The sequence below is a fragment of the Phlebotomus papatasi genome, chromosome 1 (assembly GCF_024763615.1).
Source record: "Phlebotomus papatasi isolate M1 chromosome 1, Ppap_2.1, whole genome shotgun sequence".
In the NCBI taxonomy this organism is placed as follows: Eukaryota; Metazoa; Arthropoda; class Insecta; order Diptera; family Psychodidae; genus Phlebotomus; species Phlebotomus papatasi.
In genome coordinates, this window is record NC_077222.1 from 85,545,453 (window position 1) to 85,563,169 (window position 17,717).

The 17,717-nt window shown below is 32.4% G+C and overlaps 2 protein-coding genes across 2 annotated transcripts; one reads left to right on the forward strand and one right to left on the reverse strand.

Moving 5' to 3' along the window:
• The first annotated feature begins 457 nt into the window (after positions 1 to 457).
• Positions 458 to 5,460, forward strand: LOC129797902 (odorant receptor 22a-like). Its single transcript, XM_055840773.1, has 3 exons — positions 458 to 897; positions 957 to 1,653; positions 4,379 to 5,460. The coding sequence occupies exons 1-3, from the start codon at positions 491 to 493 to the stop codon at positions 4,430 to 4,432; spliced, it is 1,158 nt and encodes a 385-aa protein (XP_055696748.1). The 5' UTR covers positions 458 to 490; the 3' UTR covers positions 4,433 to 5,460.
• A 9,336-nt stretch (positions 5,461 to 14,796) lies between these two features.
• Positions 14,797 to 15,794, reverse strand: LOC129797903 (odorant receptor 85b-like). The gene is made up of 2 exons (XM_055840774.1): positions 15,108 to 15,794; positions 14,797 to 15,019 (listed from the first exon to the last, which is right to left on the reverse strand). Exons 1-2 carry the CDS (start codon positions 15,636 to 15,638, stop codon positions 14,966 to 14,968), a joined length of 585 nt encoding a protein of 194 aa, XP_055696749.1. The 5' UTR covers positions 15,639 to 15,794; the 3' UTR covers positions 14,797 to 14,965.
• Positions 15,795 to 17,717: the final 1,923 nt, after the last annotated feature.

Consider the following 17,717-nt stretch of genomic DNA (forward strand, 5'->3'; position numbering starts at 1 on the left):
AATGGTTATTAATTGGAAAGTAAATTTAGAACACTAAAGATAGGACAAATTACCTAAGATAACTCTTAAATGCGTTACATATATATAAAACCATAAAACATGATATATCCCTAAAATGCTTTTGTTTGCATATTTAAACTAGGTTAAGTTGTTAAGACGTTGCTAAGACGCTTCCATAACCTCTACATGACCTCTTAGCAATAAAACGCAATTTTCTCTTCTCAATCTAACTCTAGATAATTCCTCAAGCTGCCATTCTTTTCTATTCATTAAACTTTAAAAATTTTCCGTAAATGAAAATTCCTTCAGTTTCTTAAGCAAAAGCAAGTGCGATGTCTCACAATAAATATTTTATTTTGCATATCTTGCAGAAATTCCATGACAGCCGAGCTTCTTTGGCAAACCCTTTATAAGGCACCTGTTCTGGAATTTTTCCACAGTTGTATCGGTATTTCTACAGTGTTGTGGTCAAGTGGTTTTAATTTTAAAAATGTCCCAAGAAGAACTTATCCTTCTTCATCAGAAAGTTATAAATTTTCATAGAGTTTTTATAAACTGGGCTTCATTGAACTGCATCTATCAATCGGCTGGAAGGAATGTTCAACGTCTAAAACTGACATTCGTACCACTTTACTGCGTTACCGCATTACTTTTCTGTGTCTACACTGCTATGACTACTGACAATCAAATTTCTTTGTTTTATTGCATAATAATTGCTGTATGCTTCTATCAATGTTGTTTCAAATTTTACTGCTTTATGGTTGCATACCGAGGAGATTTTACGAAGATGCTGGAATACATGGAATTCCTTACGAAGCCCACAGATTTACCTTTTGCTGACGAGATTCGTGGACTAAGACTCAGAAGGAACATCAAATTTATCTTATGGTTTACCAAGTAATTTTATGAATTCACTATATTATTGCATAAAGAGTGTTAAGATTTTTTATTTGCAGAATGTTTGTGGCAGCAAGTAATTCGATAGCATGCATTGTAACCCTATATGCTCTCAGCGAGACAAACTACTGCTGTCCATTGTTTTTCAAAATTCCGTCATTTATAATTGAAGAAGAAAATTACCTAAAACGTCCCATTTCTATCATTTTCAGCTGCGTAGCGTACTTCATCCTAGTCCAAATCATGATGTGCTCAGATTCCGTGTTCTTTATGATTTTAGCCTATTTCGAAGGCAATTTGACAGCACTCGTCGAAGTCATTCAGCATCTCAATGATACAGAAACAGCTAAAAAAGACGCTTGCAAGATTCTTCGCTACGTTTATGAATACCACTGCGACGTCTTGATACATTTGAGAATCTTTCGTAGAATCTACTGGCACTTAAATATTCATTTTATAACAACTAATTTCATAGCTATTTGCCTACTTCTCTTCATGAGTCGCTTCTACGAGTCCCCTATTGCAACTTATTTGGGAGCTGGTACTGCAATATTTCAGCTATTTTTCGTTTGTTTCTGCGGGCAGATTCTTAGGAATCGCACGGAAGCCATTGGAGATGCTCTTTACCATACTCGTTGGTATGAAATGAACCGTAGGGAAAAAATAACGGTTCTCATTATAATGACAGCAGGGCAAGAACCAATTGGACTTGACGCTGGAGGCATCATGCCTATATCTTTCAACACGTTTGCAAATGTAAGTGGTATAAATCCAATTACTTTCAGTGTATATTTTTCTATCATTCCGAGTTGCAAGCACCCTGAGTTGTATGCACTCCGTGGTCGTAAAAAAAGAATCTCAGTTAACATAAGCTTATTTGGGTTGATCACTGGTCATTTCTATTCTAAATTCAGTAAATTTCTATGTAATACGGGCTTCAGATCTAAGGCTTAGCCATAAGGCTTAACTTCTCTAGAGTCTTATCAGTCGAAAATTTTTGAGAAATTTTGACTTAGAAATGGACTATTAAAGGGAATTAATCTATTTGAATTAGAAGAACAAATTAAATTGATTGCTAAATAGGATTTTGAAACCTTCGGAAACTAGGCTAAACCTCTAGTCTGAAGCCTGTCTAAGGGTCTGGGAGTGAGTATGAATGCGACCTATCGTTAGAAAGATCTCTAGCTCAGTTGCTCTGAAGATACAGTTCAGTTTTATTATTTTCAATGGCTCAGGTCGGGGAACATCAAAGTGTAAGTGTAATCCATCTTTTTTGAAAATGTCTAGAACTTGGCAACTATATACATATGTATATTAAAATTTCAACGAAAAGCATCCTCCAGTTTTCGATATATTTTACTTATTTTATATATTTTAACTTTCTAAAATCGACTTTTCGATTAATCGGCCAATTGATTGAATCTAATGACGTTGGGATGTTCTGAAAAGTTATTATCTCTTAATGAGACCTTTCTAAATTACTAAAAATGATCAAATTTTGTTAATTAGAACTTTAAAAACAAAGGTGTGACCATTTTAAAAATAATATTTTTATTTTTACCTTTTCTAACTTCGATCAGAAGAGTTGAGGAGGGTAAAGTTTTTATATTCGAAAGTACTTAATGTTAGCTATAACGACTATAACATACTATATAATTTGAGACAGATTACCATAAAGCCTGATATAGGTAAATAATTTGATAATTTCTTAAATTGTTTTAAAAATATTATAATTGATTTAAGAATATTTTTTTTTACTTATTGGTCATTAAATAAGCCTAATGTCCATCGCACAATAACTTTTGTTTAGTAAACATGTTTTTGACATTTCGACGATAGTGAGTGAGATCTAGATGTAGTCATCTCACTCATTCTCATGGGAAAATTTGAAAACATGTTTACAAACAAAAGGTATTGTGCGCTGCTCATAAGTCTTTACAAAATGGGGAAAGCGCGCTATCTTCGGACGACTTAAGCTTCGGACAACTCATTTTACTGTTCGTACTCCATGGGGAGAGCAGTATATATAATCCCTCTATTTTTACAACCACCCCCCCCCCGCCCAAAAAAAACTTCTACCTCACAGCTCCCGGAGACCACTTCTGTTGGAGAAATGTCGCCACGCTGGTTGTCTGTCTGTCCGTCTGTCTAAACCAAAATCATATTTTTTTGGGGTTTCTCGAAATGTCAGAAATTTGACCATATACGAAAAAACCGTTGAATCATTCCTAATAACGGTTTTTCAAGGTCAAAAGTTAAAAACACACTTGAGAGCGCATTTATCAAGCAAATAGGGTCATGTATGGGATCGTTGGAAAGGTCTTGGAATTTCCTATAAAACTGAACTGGTTCCAATCGGTTCTGAACCTGTTCATAACCGATAACTAATTTTTATCTGAAAATCAATTATATTACTTATAAAACAATTTTGGAGGATCTTTTGAATGTTTTATAAATCTTTTAAGAATGTTTTATGAATCAGTTCAAATCGGTTGAGAACCGGTAAATGGTAAATGATACGAAAGTACTTTTGAGGTTAAGTCAAGAGTTCGAGCATTTCGCAAAGGCTGGGATGCTTTGCCAACCATTTTAACTGCTCGAACTCCAAGAGAGAGCAGTTTTCATTTTCAATATGTTTTTAATGCATTTGACCCATGGCTTTTTTCAGGAAATTTCGGGCACTGGAATAGCTTATACTATTGCAATGGGTCAAATTAATTAAAAGGACACTCAATGAGTCAAATAGTAGAGCACTTGCTCTACATATGATGCAGGTGTCCCGAGTCTAAATTTCTTTTAGATCACCAGGAATTTTTCTAGCGTTAAAGATGTTCGAATTGCATCCAGTGAACTTTACTGCACTTCATTCCACGGGGCATGAGAGTGACACCCCTATTCCTGTAGGGGAATGTTGGCATGGTTCGCACAGGGTGAACCTTCAACCAAAGCAAATTTTCTCTTTATTTACAAAGAGTTAGTTCGTCATTTCTTAGCCATAAGATAGATAATTATTAACCTAATGCACCTAATGAATCGAGATGAGAAATGATAAGTCAGCTCTTTGCAAACAAAGAGAAAATTCACATTGTTTGAAGGTTCAATCTGTGCGAACCCTGCCCACATTCCACTATAAGAAAAAATAATAATAGATGTTCCGAATTCCCTTGCGGGAAGGCCTAAGTTCCTCTATGAAACGTTGTACCACCATTATTATTATTACTATTATTATTATTATTATTATTATTCTACCATTATTATTATTCGAAGGTAGTCTGCTTTTCCCTAAATTTATATTTCACCCTTGTTAAAATTTGTCCGACAATATCACTGTTTTTTATGCTCGAAATTTACTACTGTTGAAATTTAACTTTTTACTGGACAAACCAAAATTGTTACTGATCATGTAAATACAATGCCATAATTATCATCGAAATAAAAATTTGTTTTCTATAACTTTTAAATTTTTTCCTCTATTTTGCAGGTGATGAAGACAGCTTTATCTTACGGAGCTATACTTTACACCCTAATTGAGTAAATTTAGTAAAACATGAAAAAACTGTGCTAATTCATAATAATAATATTAATATTTTTAACAACATGTTTGTGGCACTCGGTGTTTTGAGCAATATTAACAAATTTTAAACTCATATGAAATAATTAAATTTTCAATCTCTTAAAAACTTTTGTCAGAGCATAATATATTGCAATTCACTACCAATCCACCAATAGTCAGTCGATTAATTTACAGCCCCATTACGTGGTACAATTTACTGAAAAATAATTTCTGTCATTTCTGTACAACACATGTTATCTCCGTATTAAAATGAGACGTAGTAAAAATCATTCACATCAATTATTTAACGACACAATCAAAATAACAGCATGAGGGGACAGTGAATAAAATACATTTATTAAATCACTTAATTTATGTAATTGAATTTATTTATGTAACAACAAAATGTAGACTACATAAATTAGTGATGGAATTGTAGAGTTGTAAGTGCAATTGCTACTTTATTTCTGCAAGTCAAACATGCAAATTGATTTTCCTGGCTGAGAGATGGAAAATGTGTTAATTTTGTAATGTTTTGCAAGGTAAACCTTTATTTTGCACACCGCAAGATGTTCAACCAATTTGTCACATAGAATATGCTCCTTTGACATGGAGATCTTCTATGTCCAACATAGACCCCACTTTGTGTTGTCGCAACTAACCTGTTGCAAGTAACTCTAAACATGTCTTTTAATTAAACACACCTTGCCTCTTGCTATCATCGCAATTGTCGCTGTATTCAGTTGGTTGGCGAGGCAGAAAAAAAGAGTTATAATATATTTCAATTGATATAATTTGCGCAATTGGCATTGCTAATTGACTCTTGTCTCAAAATGCATCCACGAGTACTGAACACGCAAGACTTCTCAACAGTTCTTCTGGAGCTCAAATCCCTAACAATACGCTGCAAGTGTCTCCAATGTTGTATTTGAATGTTGCCATCTCTAATAGTTACTAATGGACAATTCACAGTTGTTAACAGCCAGAGGGTATTCAATTAGCGAAGTAGAGTACATATAAGAAATTATATAGTTGGATGTAACTGCTTTTTAGTACGAACTAATAAACTTTTGCAATAATCACAGAGATGTCTACTTTTTTGGGATTTTCACAAAGATTTGCAGTTCATTTCTTTTCTTAATTTTTCCTTTAATTCTCAGACTATTTTAATTTTAAAAAACCTTCGGAGAAAATTGTTTTATTATTGTGGAATTAAAACAATCAGTTTGGCATAAGAATTTCAAAACACAAATTCTTATTTTAAAATACTCGCCAATAAATTAAAACTTTCCGTAATCATTAAGATTATTTTCTGTTTTTCCTACGAGAAATTAAAGCATACTTAAGGGGGTAGCCTGAAATGTAAAGCGAAAAGAGGCATCTTTAAGAGTGGTATTTTTAAATATTAAAGTTCAAACATATTTAGAAATATTTATAAAACATAAATCCTTACGTTCAGTAATAACCTTCACAATTTGTGAGCTCTCTCCGGTTGAGGTTTTTTCTGCACCGATTCGAAGGTATCAGAGTGAACTTACTTAAAATCCCGTTGGAAGTTCGAGAACTTAAACCAATATGGCTTGCACAAAAAGGACATTTATTTTATTGAAATTAATATTCACTCATTCTGCCATTTTCACCTTTTGCGGCAAAGTTTTGCTGCGCACTGTCATTTACGTTAACGATTGAAGTGTCAAAAATACCGAAAATTCGAATTAGAAGAACAACTAGCGTTAAAGCGGTGAATATGTGAACTTGCACTTTAGACTACCGGTAGATTTTTGAATAATGCAGTGTGCAGTCCGTATAACACAGTGAATCCTTATAAGAGTTAAATAGTAAAAGATTGCGATCAAGTTTTAGAAATTTATTTTATTTTGGAGTAGAAAAACGAGAATAATCTGGCGGTCCGAGGAATACTGCCAATCACTGATGTCCTTCCACTAAATGCGAGTTCAATTTTCCAGTAAAAAAAAGGAAATACGTAATATATATTAATCATTTAATAAGTATTTTCCAGATGAAATAGAAATAATTAGTAAAATGTATATTTTTTATGACTTCTTTATCTCCTAACAGAAAGTATATTGTGTTTTGTAAAATCCCATAAATCTACGAAATAGTGACCACTGATAGGTTTTTCAAAGGGACTTTTGAATATAAGGTCTCTCCAGGCGAGTTTTGAAAACTTTTTAATTTCATTTTCAGATAAAATTTATTATATTTTCTAATTATTTTTTTATTTGCATAATGAAAAGTTGAAAAAAAGTTTCTTATTGCATTAAAACAAACGAAAATATGGTTCTTAACCATCAAAACCTTATATACTCTCTTATGATTTCTATCAGTGTACAATATCTTTGTTAAAATGGATTATTTTTACATAATTTTCGTGTATAAAAAAGGTTTTCTTCCGACCATAATTTCTTAAAATGTATATAACCTTAAGATGTGTTGTTTTGGATTTTGAAATGTGCGTTCGCAATGATTATTTACTATCAATCGAGCCAAAGTGTTATAAAATAGACACCCCCCTTAACTCATACTTTTCCGTCCAGTCCATTTTCTATTCTATAGCTCCCTGTGAAGAGTGAACGATAAGAATGTGTATTTATACGGGTTTCAGATAGAAAGTTAACATATTTCCCGAAGGTCTTTGAATCCTAAATAACAAGCCATTTTAGTGATTTTCAAAGTTTTATAGACCATTTAGTATTGAATGTCAAATTAATGTACCACAAAAATCTTACCTAATAAAAAATTAGTGAAGTTAAGCCTTATGATTAAATTTTTGATCTAAAACTTGTAATACACGGTGTTCAGTAAAGTGTGTTAATCAATACGATATCAGATATGATTGTGATATCAGATCCTGTTCAGCAAACTCGTAACCAATTTTGGAGTATTTCCAAATGTTTTTCAATATATCAGCCCCTGAGGCATGAATAGATATTAAACTTCAGTATGTCAGTCATTAAACTTTCTATAGAAAAAAAAACTTGTCCCTTTTTGACTTACCTGTACCATGCATGATATGGAGCGTGTTAGGAACATCACTCATAGAACTAATAAGTCAGGGATTTAACAATTTTTCATATATCAAATTTTTCAAACATGAATTAAACAACTTTTGATGGAAACTCTGTGTCTGGCATAACATCATTAGAAGTACGGTCACTAGTTGTGAAAGCAATTGGCAAGTAATTCTCAGTATCTCCCTTCCTCCGTCATTAATTGCCCTATCAATAACTCTACGTATGTAATGCTGCAATCGAGGTCGACTGGCAAAGTGTGATATTGCAAAGACGATGCCAGCAGCTTTTGCATCTTAATTGATGATCCTTCGGTGATGATGAGATAAGCACAGTACTAACGAGTAAAACAGTTGGACAACCTCAAATTGCATCCCCTCTCTCCAAAAAGGGTCAGTTATAGTACCAGCAATTAGAACCATCTGAGCTTCGATGTCGTGGACCTAGTGAGCTCCTTATGCATAACATTTAATTTGTGGAAACAGCATACAACAGGATCAGGGATATTCTCATCCGTTTGCATTCCAAATGACTTCATTTCACATATTTAATTGTGTGAACACAATCAGCTCAAGACAAACTTACCCAGAGTTGTAATGATCTTTCCGCTTGGTTTAAATTAATTCACACACTCTCATCAATGTCGGTAAGATTGCTCTTCTCTGGCCCATCCTTGTCTTCTGAGATGCCCATTACGAAGGGATATGTCAAGAGGAAAAAAAACAAGATCAATGGGATGAAGAACCCTTTTGTATTTTTTCTTACGCTTCTTCCAGTAGTTGTACTACTTTCTAACGTTCCCATTTCCTGTGTCAATCGTGCGAAAATAACCCTCATATATTATTAAATTTCATGAGGTCACTTCTTTTATTCAACGTGCGTAAATGAGGTTGTCCCTTCAACCCCTATTTCTCACCTCTTGGCTAATGGTCATGATTATTGGGATACGTCTTCTTACCATAATGTCACCAAATAAATTATACGCTTTTTATTTCTCCAACTGATATATTTCTCCGCATTTTCTTTGTAGTAGACAATATACTTTAAAACAACGAATAATACATATGTCTTATACCATCTAATGCACTAAATTCACTTTGAACAATAATGAAAATATGTCCAGCAATATAGAATTCTTTAATAAAATAAATTACATAGTAAGAAATTAAAATCTAAGTTATAAGGTTTTTGGAAAATGCAGTTTAATTAAAATAAAATATTTATTATTTTACAGAGATACAAATTTTGAGATTGAGGTTGTGGTTTGTCCTGTACTTGTTGCTGTCTAACAGAAATTTTTATACATTAGCACTAAAAGATTTAAAAGATTATATTTAAATTTTTGGTCATAATTTGAGAATTTTTGATACGATTCACTAATTTCTGTAACAGACATTTCGAAAAAAATTGTTATCGATTACTTTAAGACAAGATCCTAAAATAAAGTTAATGTAAATTTTTAAAACGGTGACGCAACCCTATCGTCGGCTCCAAACTAAAGTATTATAAGTCTAAAATGCAATTTTTCAGGACAGAGTTTTAAACTTTAACAGTTAATATTGACTTTCGTTAATTTCACTGCAACTAGTAATACTTTCAACTTTTGAAAACTTTATCATATTTAAACATTGAATATTTTCCAGTTAACGCCATTTTTAAACAATTTCCAGTAAAATTGACGCCAAACACTTCGATAATTATGTAAAGCGATTTTCAGTTTTTTTTCTCATAACATTTTGAGGAGTAACATAATCAAAATAATTTTTTTTGCGTTGCAAATTTAAGATATCAGCATCCAATGGTACTAGTTTTGTATAGTACTGTCAGTAGAATTACAATGGAGTAGACAATATGTTATGTAATCCACTTATTCTATGTCTTATGCAAAATCAATTATTTACTTTGGGATTTGCCACATGGTAAAATCACCTAAAAAATTCTTGATGCATAAGAAATTTCCCAGTCACCTTGGCCAAATTGTAAAATATTGATAAACTCAGAAAATCAATTCAGTTTTACATAAATACTTTGAAATGGGAATTCTTAAGTTGATAAGTTTTTAGTTAGTTAGTTAGCAAAAAAAATTAAAATAAACTTAGGTTAATCTTCGAGAATCTTTAGCTGGTAAAAGTCGACGATAAAATAGGGACGAAAACTATCATTGAGAGTTTATGATCAGGACTTTTAGAGATTCTTTGCATATATTTTCTTTAGTTGCTAAATATTTTCGAATATCAACCTGAATCTATTTGGACTTTAAACCCAATCTTTGACTTTCTGAAATTTAAACAATGTGGTCTAAAGATTGCAAAAAAATGCATTTTTCGAGCTAAATTAAAAAAAAAACATAGAAAAATGTTATTCACACCCAAAAATCCTTCATATTTTTAATTTTTAAATTAAAATATCTCAAAAACTAGTGTAGGGGAATTATTTAAAATACGGTCTAGCTTCGAACACTTCATATTTTTCTCTCCTTTAATGAATCTGACCTTGCCATGACATAATTTTAATAGCTAGTTTGAAGTTACACAAAAGCTCAGAAATGGATACGGAATGAACCAAAATGCAAAATCGATAAAGATAATCTAAGAAAACACATATTTCTTACAGAGTTTTCATCAGTGATGGTCCAAAAAACATAGGATCAGATTTTATAAAAAATGAACACACTTTACATCAAGCATAGTTAATAAGATTCCGTGAAAGGAAAGATTTGATGTTTACACTATTTTTACGACTTGAACTGCCTCTTAGTAGAGTGAAAAAGAAAACAATAAAAATAAGTTCTAAATAACTATTTAACTATGAATGTGTCCAACGTGTCCAAGTTCTGGAGCTACATTTTGCGCTTCTTACTCAATTAAAGTATAAAGAATAGCTCCATAAGTAGCCGCTGTCCTCAAAATCTATAAAAAAAAAGTTTTACTTCGACTGAAAATCATATTTCAATTATTACAAAGATATTGTAATTTTTAAATGATCTCCTTATAGCCACTTACATAGGCAAAAGTATTAAAAGAGAGGTTCATGATGCCTCCAGCTGACAATCCGAAAGGTTTCTGACTTGCCGCCATCATGATCAGTAACGCAGTTTGTTCTTTCAGTTCCATTTCGTACCAACGGGTGTTGTAGAGAGCCTCTCCGATAGCTTCAGTTCGGTTACGAATAATTTGGCCAAAGAAGCAAAGCACAAATAATTGAGTTGTTCCCGCAACAAAGCCCATGTAAGTAGTTAAACTTTTATCGTAAAATCTAGCCATCATAAGAAGCAAACAGACGTAGATAAAGTTAGAAGCGATGAATTGTAGGTTGAGCTGCCAATAAATTGTCTGAAGAATCCTTAAGTTCAAAAGGACATTTTGGTGCGAGTCATAAATATACCGGAGAAATTTGCGTGAATCCGTTTTAACAATTTCACTGTCATTTAGACTTGAGATCACTTCGGAGAGTGCATCCAATTCACCAACGAAATACGCCAGAATAATAAAGAATAGAGTATCCCCTATTATGGCTATCTGGCACACGACGAATATTGAGAAAAATTCGAAAATTATACTGATGAAATTTTTGTAAGGATATTCGTCGGATATTAGAAAAGGAGGAATTCTGCAGAACATTGGGCAACAATAATCAGTGTGCTTTAGTCCATATAGGCCAAAAGTGAAACTCGTAATATTCATGAGAAAAAGAAAGATTCTGCGAAAGAAATGTAAAAAAGAGTAATTGTAGAAAAAAAGTTTTTAAACTAAAGAGAAGATGATTGTCAAATATTTAAAATATATATTTTTTAATATTTACAGTGCCCGCTCTTTAATACGGATCGGGCGTAATCCGGACGAGTTATTGACGGTTACATTTAAAATAATTTTGAGATCATGTATGCATGTGTGTTCAGTTATCAGTTGAATTTTTTATACAAAAAAATTCAATTGTATATTTTATTTGTATTGTATTTATTAACTCATTGCCATCAACAAATACTGAGAAACAAACCATTCTACCATACAGCCATCACAGCCTAAGCGTTACTTTCTAACATCCAGGATAACACAATGGATAACACAATCGATTAAGGTCGGGTAGCTAGTCAAGCAAAACATGTGACCTCTAATAGCTCAGTTGGTAGAGCACTTGTCTAGTTAACGAGAGACCTCTCGTTAACTAGAGCGGTTAACTAGAGAGACCTCCAGTTCGATCCTGGGGGAGGCAGGATATTTTCCTATCTCCACTGCGGAAAAAATTGGATGACTTGAGTATCCTATGAGTCAGATTTTGGAATTTCGGTCTAAAAACTTTCTTGTTCTTCTTTATGTTTTTATTGACCGACGTTTCGATCCTTGGTTGGGACCTTCTTCAGGGCCTACGTACAATTTTAAAACATGAATATGACAGTTCAGAAAACGCATTTTAAATAGATTTTTTACAAACCCACATCAAAAACATAAAGAAGAACAAGAAAGTTTTTAGACCGAAATACCAAAATCTGACTCATATCATCCTAACGGTCGACTCTCAACAATGAATTTGAGTATCACTTGTCCTGATTGACAATTCTCTATACTCAAATATAATTAACTTGAATTAAAGTTCGTAAAGTTTTCAGAACAATGTATAACCCTTCGAAGGTTTTGTAAATAATTCAAATATTTTCGAGTTTAAAATTTTATATTTTTTTTATATTTACGAGTTTATCGATGAGTGATTTGATGGCGATATTGAGGCATAGCTTTAATAGCTGTTTGGCTATAGATCATCATTAAAACAACTCAAAATAAAAAAAATAGTTCAAAATTTATGTAATGGAGTTTAATGTAAAATACAATTCTTACGTTTCTTAACCAAAAATCACATGATAAATCCATGCTTATTATTGTTTTATTTATTTATTTTTTTTTTTATAAAAACATTTCAAAAATATCTTTCCGTCTGTCTTCTGTCACACAATTAAACGTGTTTTAAATAAATTCAAGTTCTTACTTTGTACACAGAAATCCTAAACTGATGCTCCTTGTAAATCGTTTTTCACGAATTTGATCAATACAGGAAATGTTTGTAGTCTTCGCTAAATTTCCCATGTAATTGAATAATTTATTGAAGTTTTCTGTGTGTCCAACAAAAAATACGTAAAATTTAAAAGCAGCCTGATAGAATGCTCCAAAAAACACTGCAGAATAAAATTTTGAAACACTATCATCGATATAGAAAATAGTATAAATGCAAAAATTAAGACACAGAAAGAAACAGGACGGGACAAAAGACATTTTGAGAATCTTCACAGTTTTCCCACAAGTTGGATAAATGATATCTAGTGTTGCCCAAGTAGAGAATGTTTGGTATAACTTGACAAATTTCTGATGTAGTTCAAGAATTTTTGAGTCAGACATTTCGGACAATAAATTGTCTTTCGACCGTTATCTTGGAAAATCTTTTACACAACTAAACGAAAATAATCAGAGTCGTGCTTTAAAGCCCACTTCAAAGTTTCTGGCCTACACTATAGGGGCTGGTAGTGAGTATTACTCGACGCAATTCTTCGTACACAAGTTCTGCAATTAACTTATTCCATGTCTTATGTGTAATAAAATATTTATTTTCAAATTAGTCACTTGGTGAAATTGCGTAAGAAATTCTTGATGGATAAAAAATTTCCCAGTCACCTTGGCCAAATTGTTAAATATTCAAAAACTCAGAAAATCAATTCGGATTTGCATAAAAAAAATTTTATACTGTGTTGGCTTCTATACATTGGAAGCTATTTTCCTGAAAAATTACTCTTTAAATGACAATTTTTGAGGAAATTTTCTACCACTAGAGACTATAAATAAGGATATTTAGGATCTATTAAATCCTTCCTTTTTAATACCCTTACTTATTTAGGATTTTAAGGATTTTAAAATCTTACATACAGGGCAATTTCGAAATCAATGTATTAGGTCCTCTAATTACACTGAGAGAAAACCGAAAAAGCTAAAATAACATTCCGGAAATGTTAATTTTACCCTGCAGTACTGATCCAAAATCAGTGTAAATATTACCCTTTTCATGTTAATTTTACCCTTAAAATGGTGTAAAATTAACATTAAAAAATGTTGATATATTTTTACACCTAAAAAGTGTTAAAGTTATGAGGAAAACAAGTTAATCGCACCCTCTTTTTTTTCTCAGTGTAGTATTTGGCGAATCAGAGTGAATTTGAAAGCTCTTACACAACAGTACAACTTTCTAGAACATTTAAACTTCACAAAACTAACGCCAAAGGCTTCAGAGTCGAAAAACCTATTTCCATAATGGTGTCAAAACACTAGAAGCAATTTTCGTCAAAAATTGTCTTTTTTAAAAAATTCTGACGTTCCTTCTTATAGGGGAAATTTTCTTAGAATAGGCATTTTTTAAAGAAATTGCTCTTAGTGTGTAGAGGCCTTAACACATAAACTCAATTACGGCATCATCCGCTTAACAAATTTTGGTTATTACTTTGGCATAAGGGAGACTGGAACAGTAGTAGGGGAATGTAGGCATGGTTCGCACAGAGTGAACCTTCAAAGGATGCGAATTTTCTCTTCGTTTGCAAAGAGCTGACTTACCATTTTCATCTCCTCTCATGACCTTAATAATTATCTATCTTATGATTAAGAAATGACGAACTCACTCTTTGTAAACAAAGAGAAAATTTGCGTTGTTTGAAGGTTCACTCTGTGCGAACCATGCCTACATTCCCCTAAACATGGGGTAACTCGAAACACTGATATTTATGTCTATATACTACTTGGACTTATGTCGACCATTCTTCAGTTGACAGTTTGGTATCTAATCAATTCATATAGATCTCGTACTTTGAAGCCTAATATATAATTAAAAATATGTGATGTTTACAGCCACTCCGTGTCGAGGCAGCCAAAATTCCGAAAGCCAAATCCGGAACACCAAAATCCCAAAAAGGCCAAAATCCCAAAAGTCAAAATCCCAAATGTTGAAAATCCTGAAAGGGATGAAATTATACAGAGGAGGATGATGTATAAAATAATTTCCCAAGACACAGAAAATTTCCCTTTGCCTCCAGCAAGCGCGGGTGCAATCGTGGGAGTAGCTATGACACTTTTAAGAATTCGGGATTTGACTTTCGGGATTTTGGAGTTAGGGATTTAGACTTTCGGGATTTTGGCTTTCGAGATTTTGTCCGGGACCCGTTTTAGAGATTGTTTAGGTTATATATGAAAATGTCCAATATGGTTATATATGAAAATGTTTCGGGTATTATAAATAAAAAAAATTCTTATAAAATTGGTAACAGTAATAAGTCTCACATAAATTCGAAATTGAAGATAAAAATTTATTTTCTGATCAAATATTTAAAACATTTACATCACAATGAGATCATTATACAGCATAAGAGAGTGCAAATTAAGCAAACCTAAATTCTAATTTATACTGCGTATATCCAAGTTCTGCAGCTATATTTTGTGGTCGTTACTTCACCACGTTACTCAATCACGGTGTAAAGAAAAGCTCCGTAAGTAAATGCTGTTCTCAAAATCTATACAAATTAAATGTAGTTTTAGTTACATAGAAAATCATATTTAATAATAAAATATTGTAATGTTTTTCGTATTGTTTAAACTTACATTGGCAAAAGTATTAAAAGAGAGATTCATGATTCCTCCAGCTGACAATCCGATAGGTTTCTGACTTGCCGCCATCATGATCAGTAACGCAGTTTGTTCTTTCAGTTGCATTTCGTACCAACGGGTGTTGTAAAGAGCCTCTCCGATAGCTTCGGTACGATTACGAATGATTTGACCAAAGAAGCAAAGCACAAATAATTGAGTTGTTCCCGCAACAAAGGCCATGAAAGAAGTCAGACTGCTATCATAGAACCTGACCATCATGAGCAGCAAACAGACGTAGACAAAGTTAGTAGCGATGAATTGTAGGTTGAGCTGCCAATAAATTGTCTGAAGAATCCTTAAGTTTAAAAGAACATTTTTATGCGAGATATAGATATAACGAAGAAATCTGCATGAATCCGTTTTAACAATTTCACTGTCATTTAAACTTAATATCACTTCGTAGAGTGAATTTAATTCACCAACGAAATATGCCAGGAAGATGAAGAATAGGGAATCCGCTACTGAAACAAGTTCGCAAAGCATCATAATTGAGAAAATTTCAAAAATTATACTGACGAAATTTTTGTAAGGATTTTCGTCAGATATTAGAAATGAAGGGATTCTGTAAAACGCTGGACAACAATAATTTGACACGTTGAAGCCATATAAGCAAACAAAAAGAGCCGCAGCGCGGATTAGATAGAGTAAGATTCTGCAAAAGAAATACGAAAAATATATGCAAACTTCAGATTTACTTAGAGGTTACAGCCTGATCTTTTGAATATTTTTTTCTTAATATGACTAAAAAAAATTGTATGCAGTAATAAGAAGTACAATGATAATTCTAAAAATAAATCACAAGCCTAGATCAGCTTATTGTAGGTGAGATTATAAATATGAACTAACTTTGATTAAATAAAATTTTCAAATTTGAACCTAAATATCTCACCTAAATACCTGTTCTAGGCTTATCATTTAATTTCGTTTTTAATTTATTTTTCTCATTAAACCGCTAAAAACTCAAGATGAAAATAATATTCTTACTTGGAACACAAAAATCCAAAATTGATGCTCTTTGTCAATCTTTTTCTACGAATTTGATCAACCAGAGGAATCTTTGTAGTTTTCGTCAGTGTTTCCATATAATGAAACATCTTATTGAAGTTCTTTTCATGTCCAATAAAAATAACGTAAAATTTAAAAGCAGCCTGATAAAATGCTCCAACAAATATTCCAGAATAAAATTTTGAAACACTATCATCGATATAGAAGATAGTATAAACACTAAAAATAAGAACCAAAAAACAGCAGAAAGGAATAAAAGACATTTTAAGAAACTTCACATTTTTCCCACAAGTTGGATAAATTATATCCAGTGTTGCCCAAGCAGAGAATGTTTGGTATAATTTAATAAATTTCTCGTGCAATTCAAGAATTTCTATGTCAGACATTTCGAACAATTATAAGTTTACGACCACTGTCTTGGAAAATCCTTATCACAACTGAGCGAAAATTTTAAAGAGCTTGCTTTTAAAGCTGCTCGTATGGGGGTTCCCCTGGTTGTTCACAAGTTATGTATAATACATATAAAATCAAATATTTATTTTGTGATTCGCCACTTGGTGAATTGTGTAAGAAATTTCTGATGCATAAGAAATGTTTCAATCACCTTGGCAAAATTAATAAAAAATTAAGAACTGCATAAAAATCAATTCAAGTATTAAATTTTTATTAGTGGATATGCATATTTTGTTACAACAGTGCCACTAATTGGGTAATTTGAAATCGGACCGAAACTTGATTTCAGATTTTCTCACTGTTTTAGATGGGTAAAGGTAAAAAGAGGACCACAAAGAGGTACAAGCCTTACTCTCTTCGGACGATTTATGCTTCGCACAGATCATTTATTCAAAGTGTTATAAATTAATTTCGCCCACTATAATATTATACTTTAATAGCTAGTTCAATGCTTCAAATTTTCAAAAAAGAGCTATGGATAAAATCCATAAGAAACATAGAGAAAAATTGAATTTTCTAAAGCTTGAGTCGTCCGAAGGTAGCACGCTTTCCCCTAGTTCTTGCTGGTATTACGCTGTTGTCCATCTGAAACCGTGAGGACATCATAAAACTCTAATTTAGGTCAGACTTTAAATTATCCAATTATAAAAAAAATATTCTATGCTATTCTACTGATTCTACTCTAATTCCAAAGAATTCATGGAGTACTTTTTGTGATACAGTAGAGTCTCTTAAATTTGAACGCTCGGGGGCTATTTTTGACATTTCTCACCTCCCAAATTCGAACGATTTTTTCAAAACTAACGATATTTTGTGAGATTGAATTGTACTTTGAATCAAATTCCCGTATTTTTTCACAAGTCTTAGTGATAACATACTTCTTTTCATTTTGCACGATCATAATGTATATGTAAGCATTCAGGAAGAAGCACATAAATATGATTTTCATTCATCCAGAATACGAATTTTTTAACATAATCCCACAATTGACATTCTCAATCCAAACGTCGTTCGAATTTGAGAGATTCAGATTTGAGAGATTCTACTGTACAGTAGACCAGAGGTGTGCAAGAACCGTTTGAAACCGAAAAAACGTCAAAAGAAACT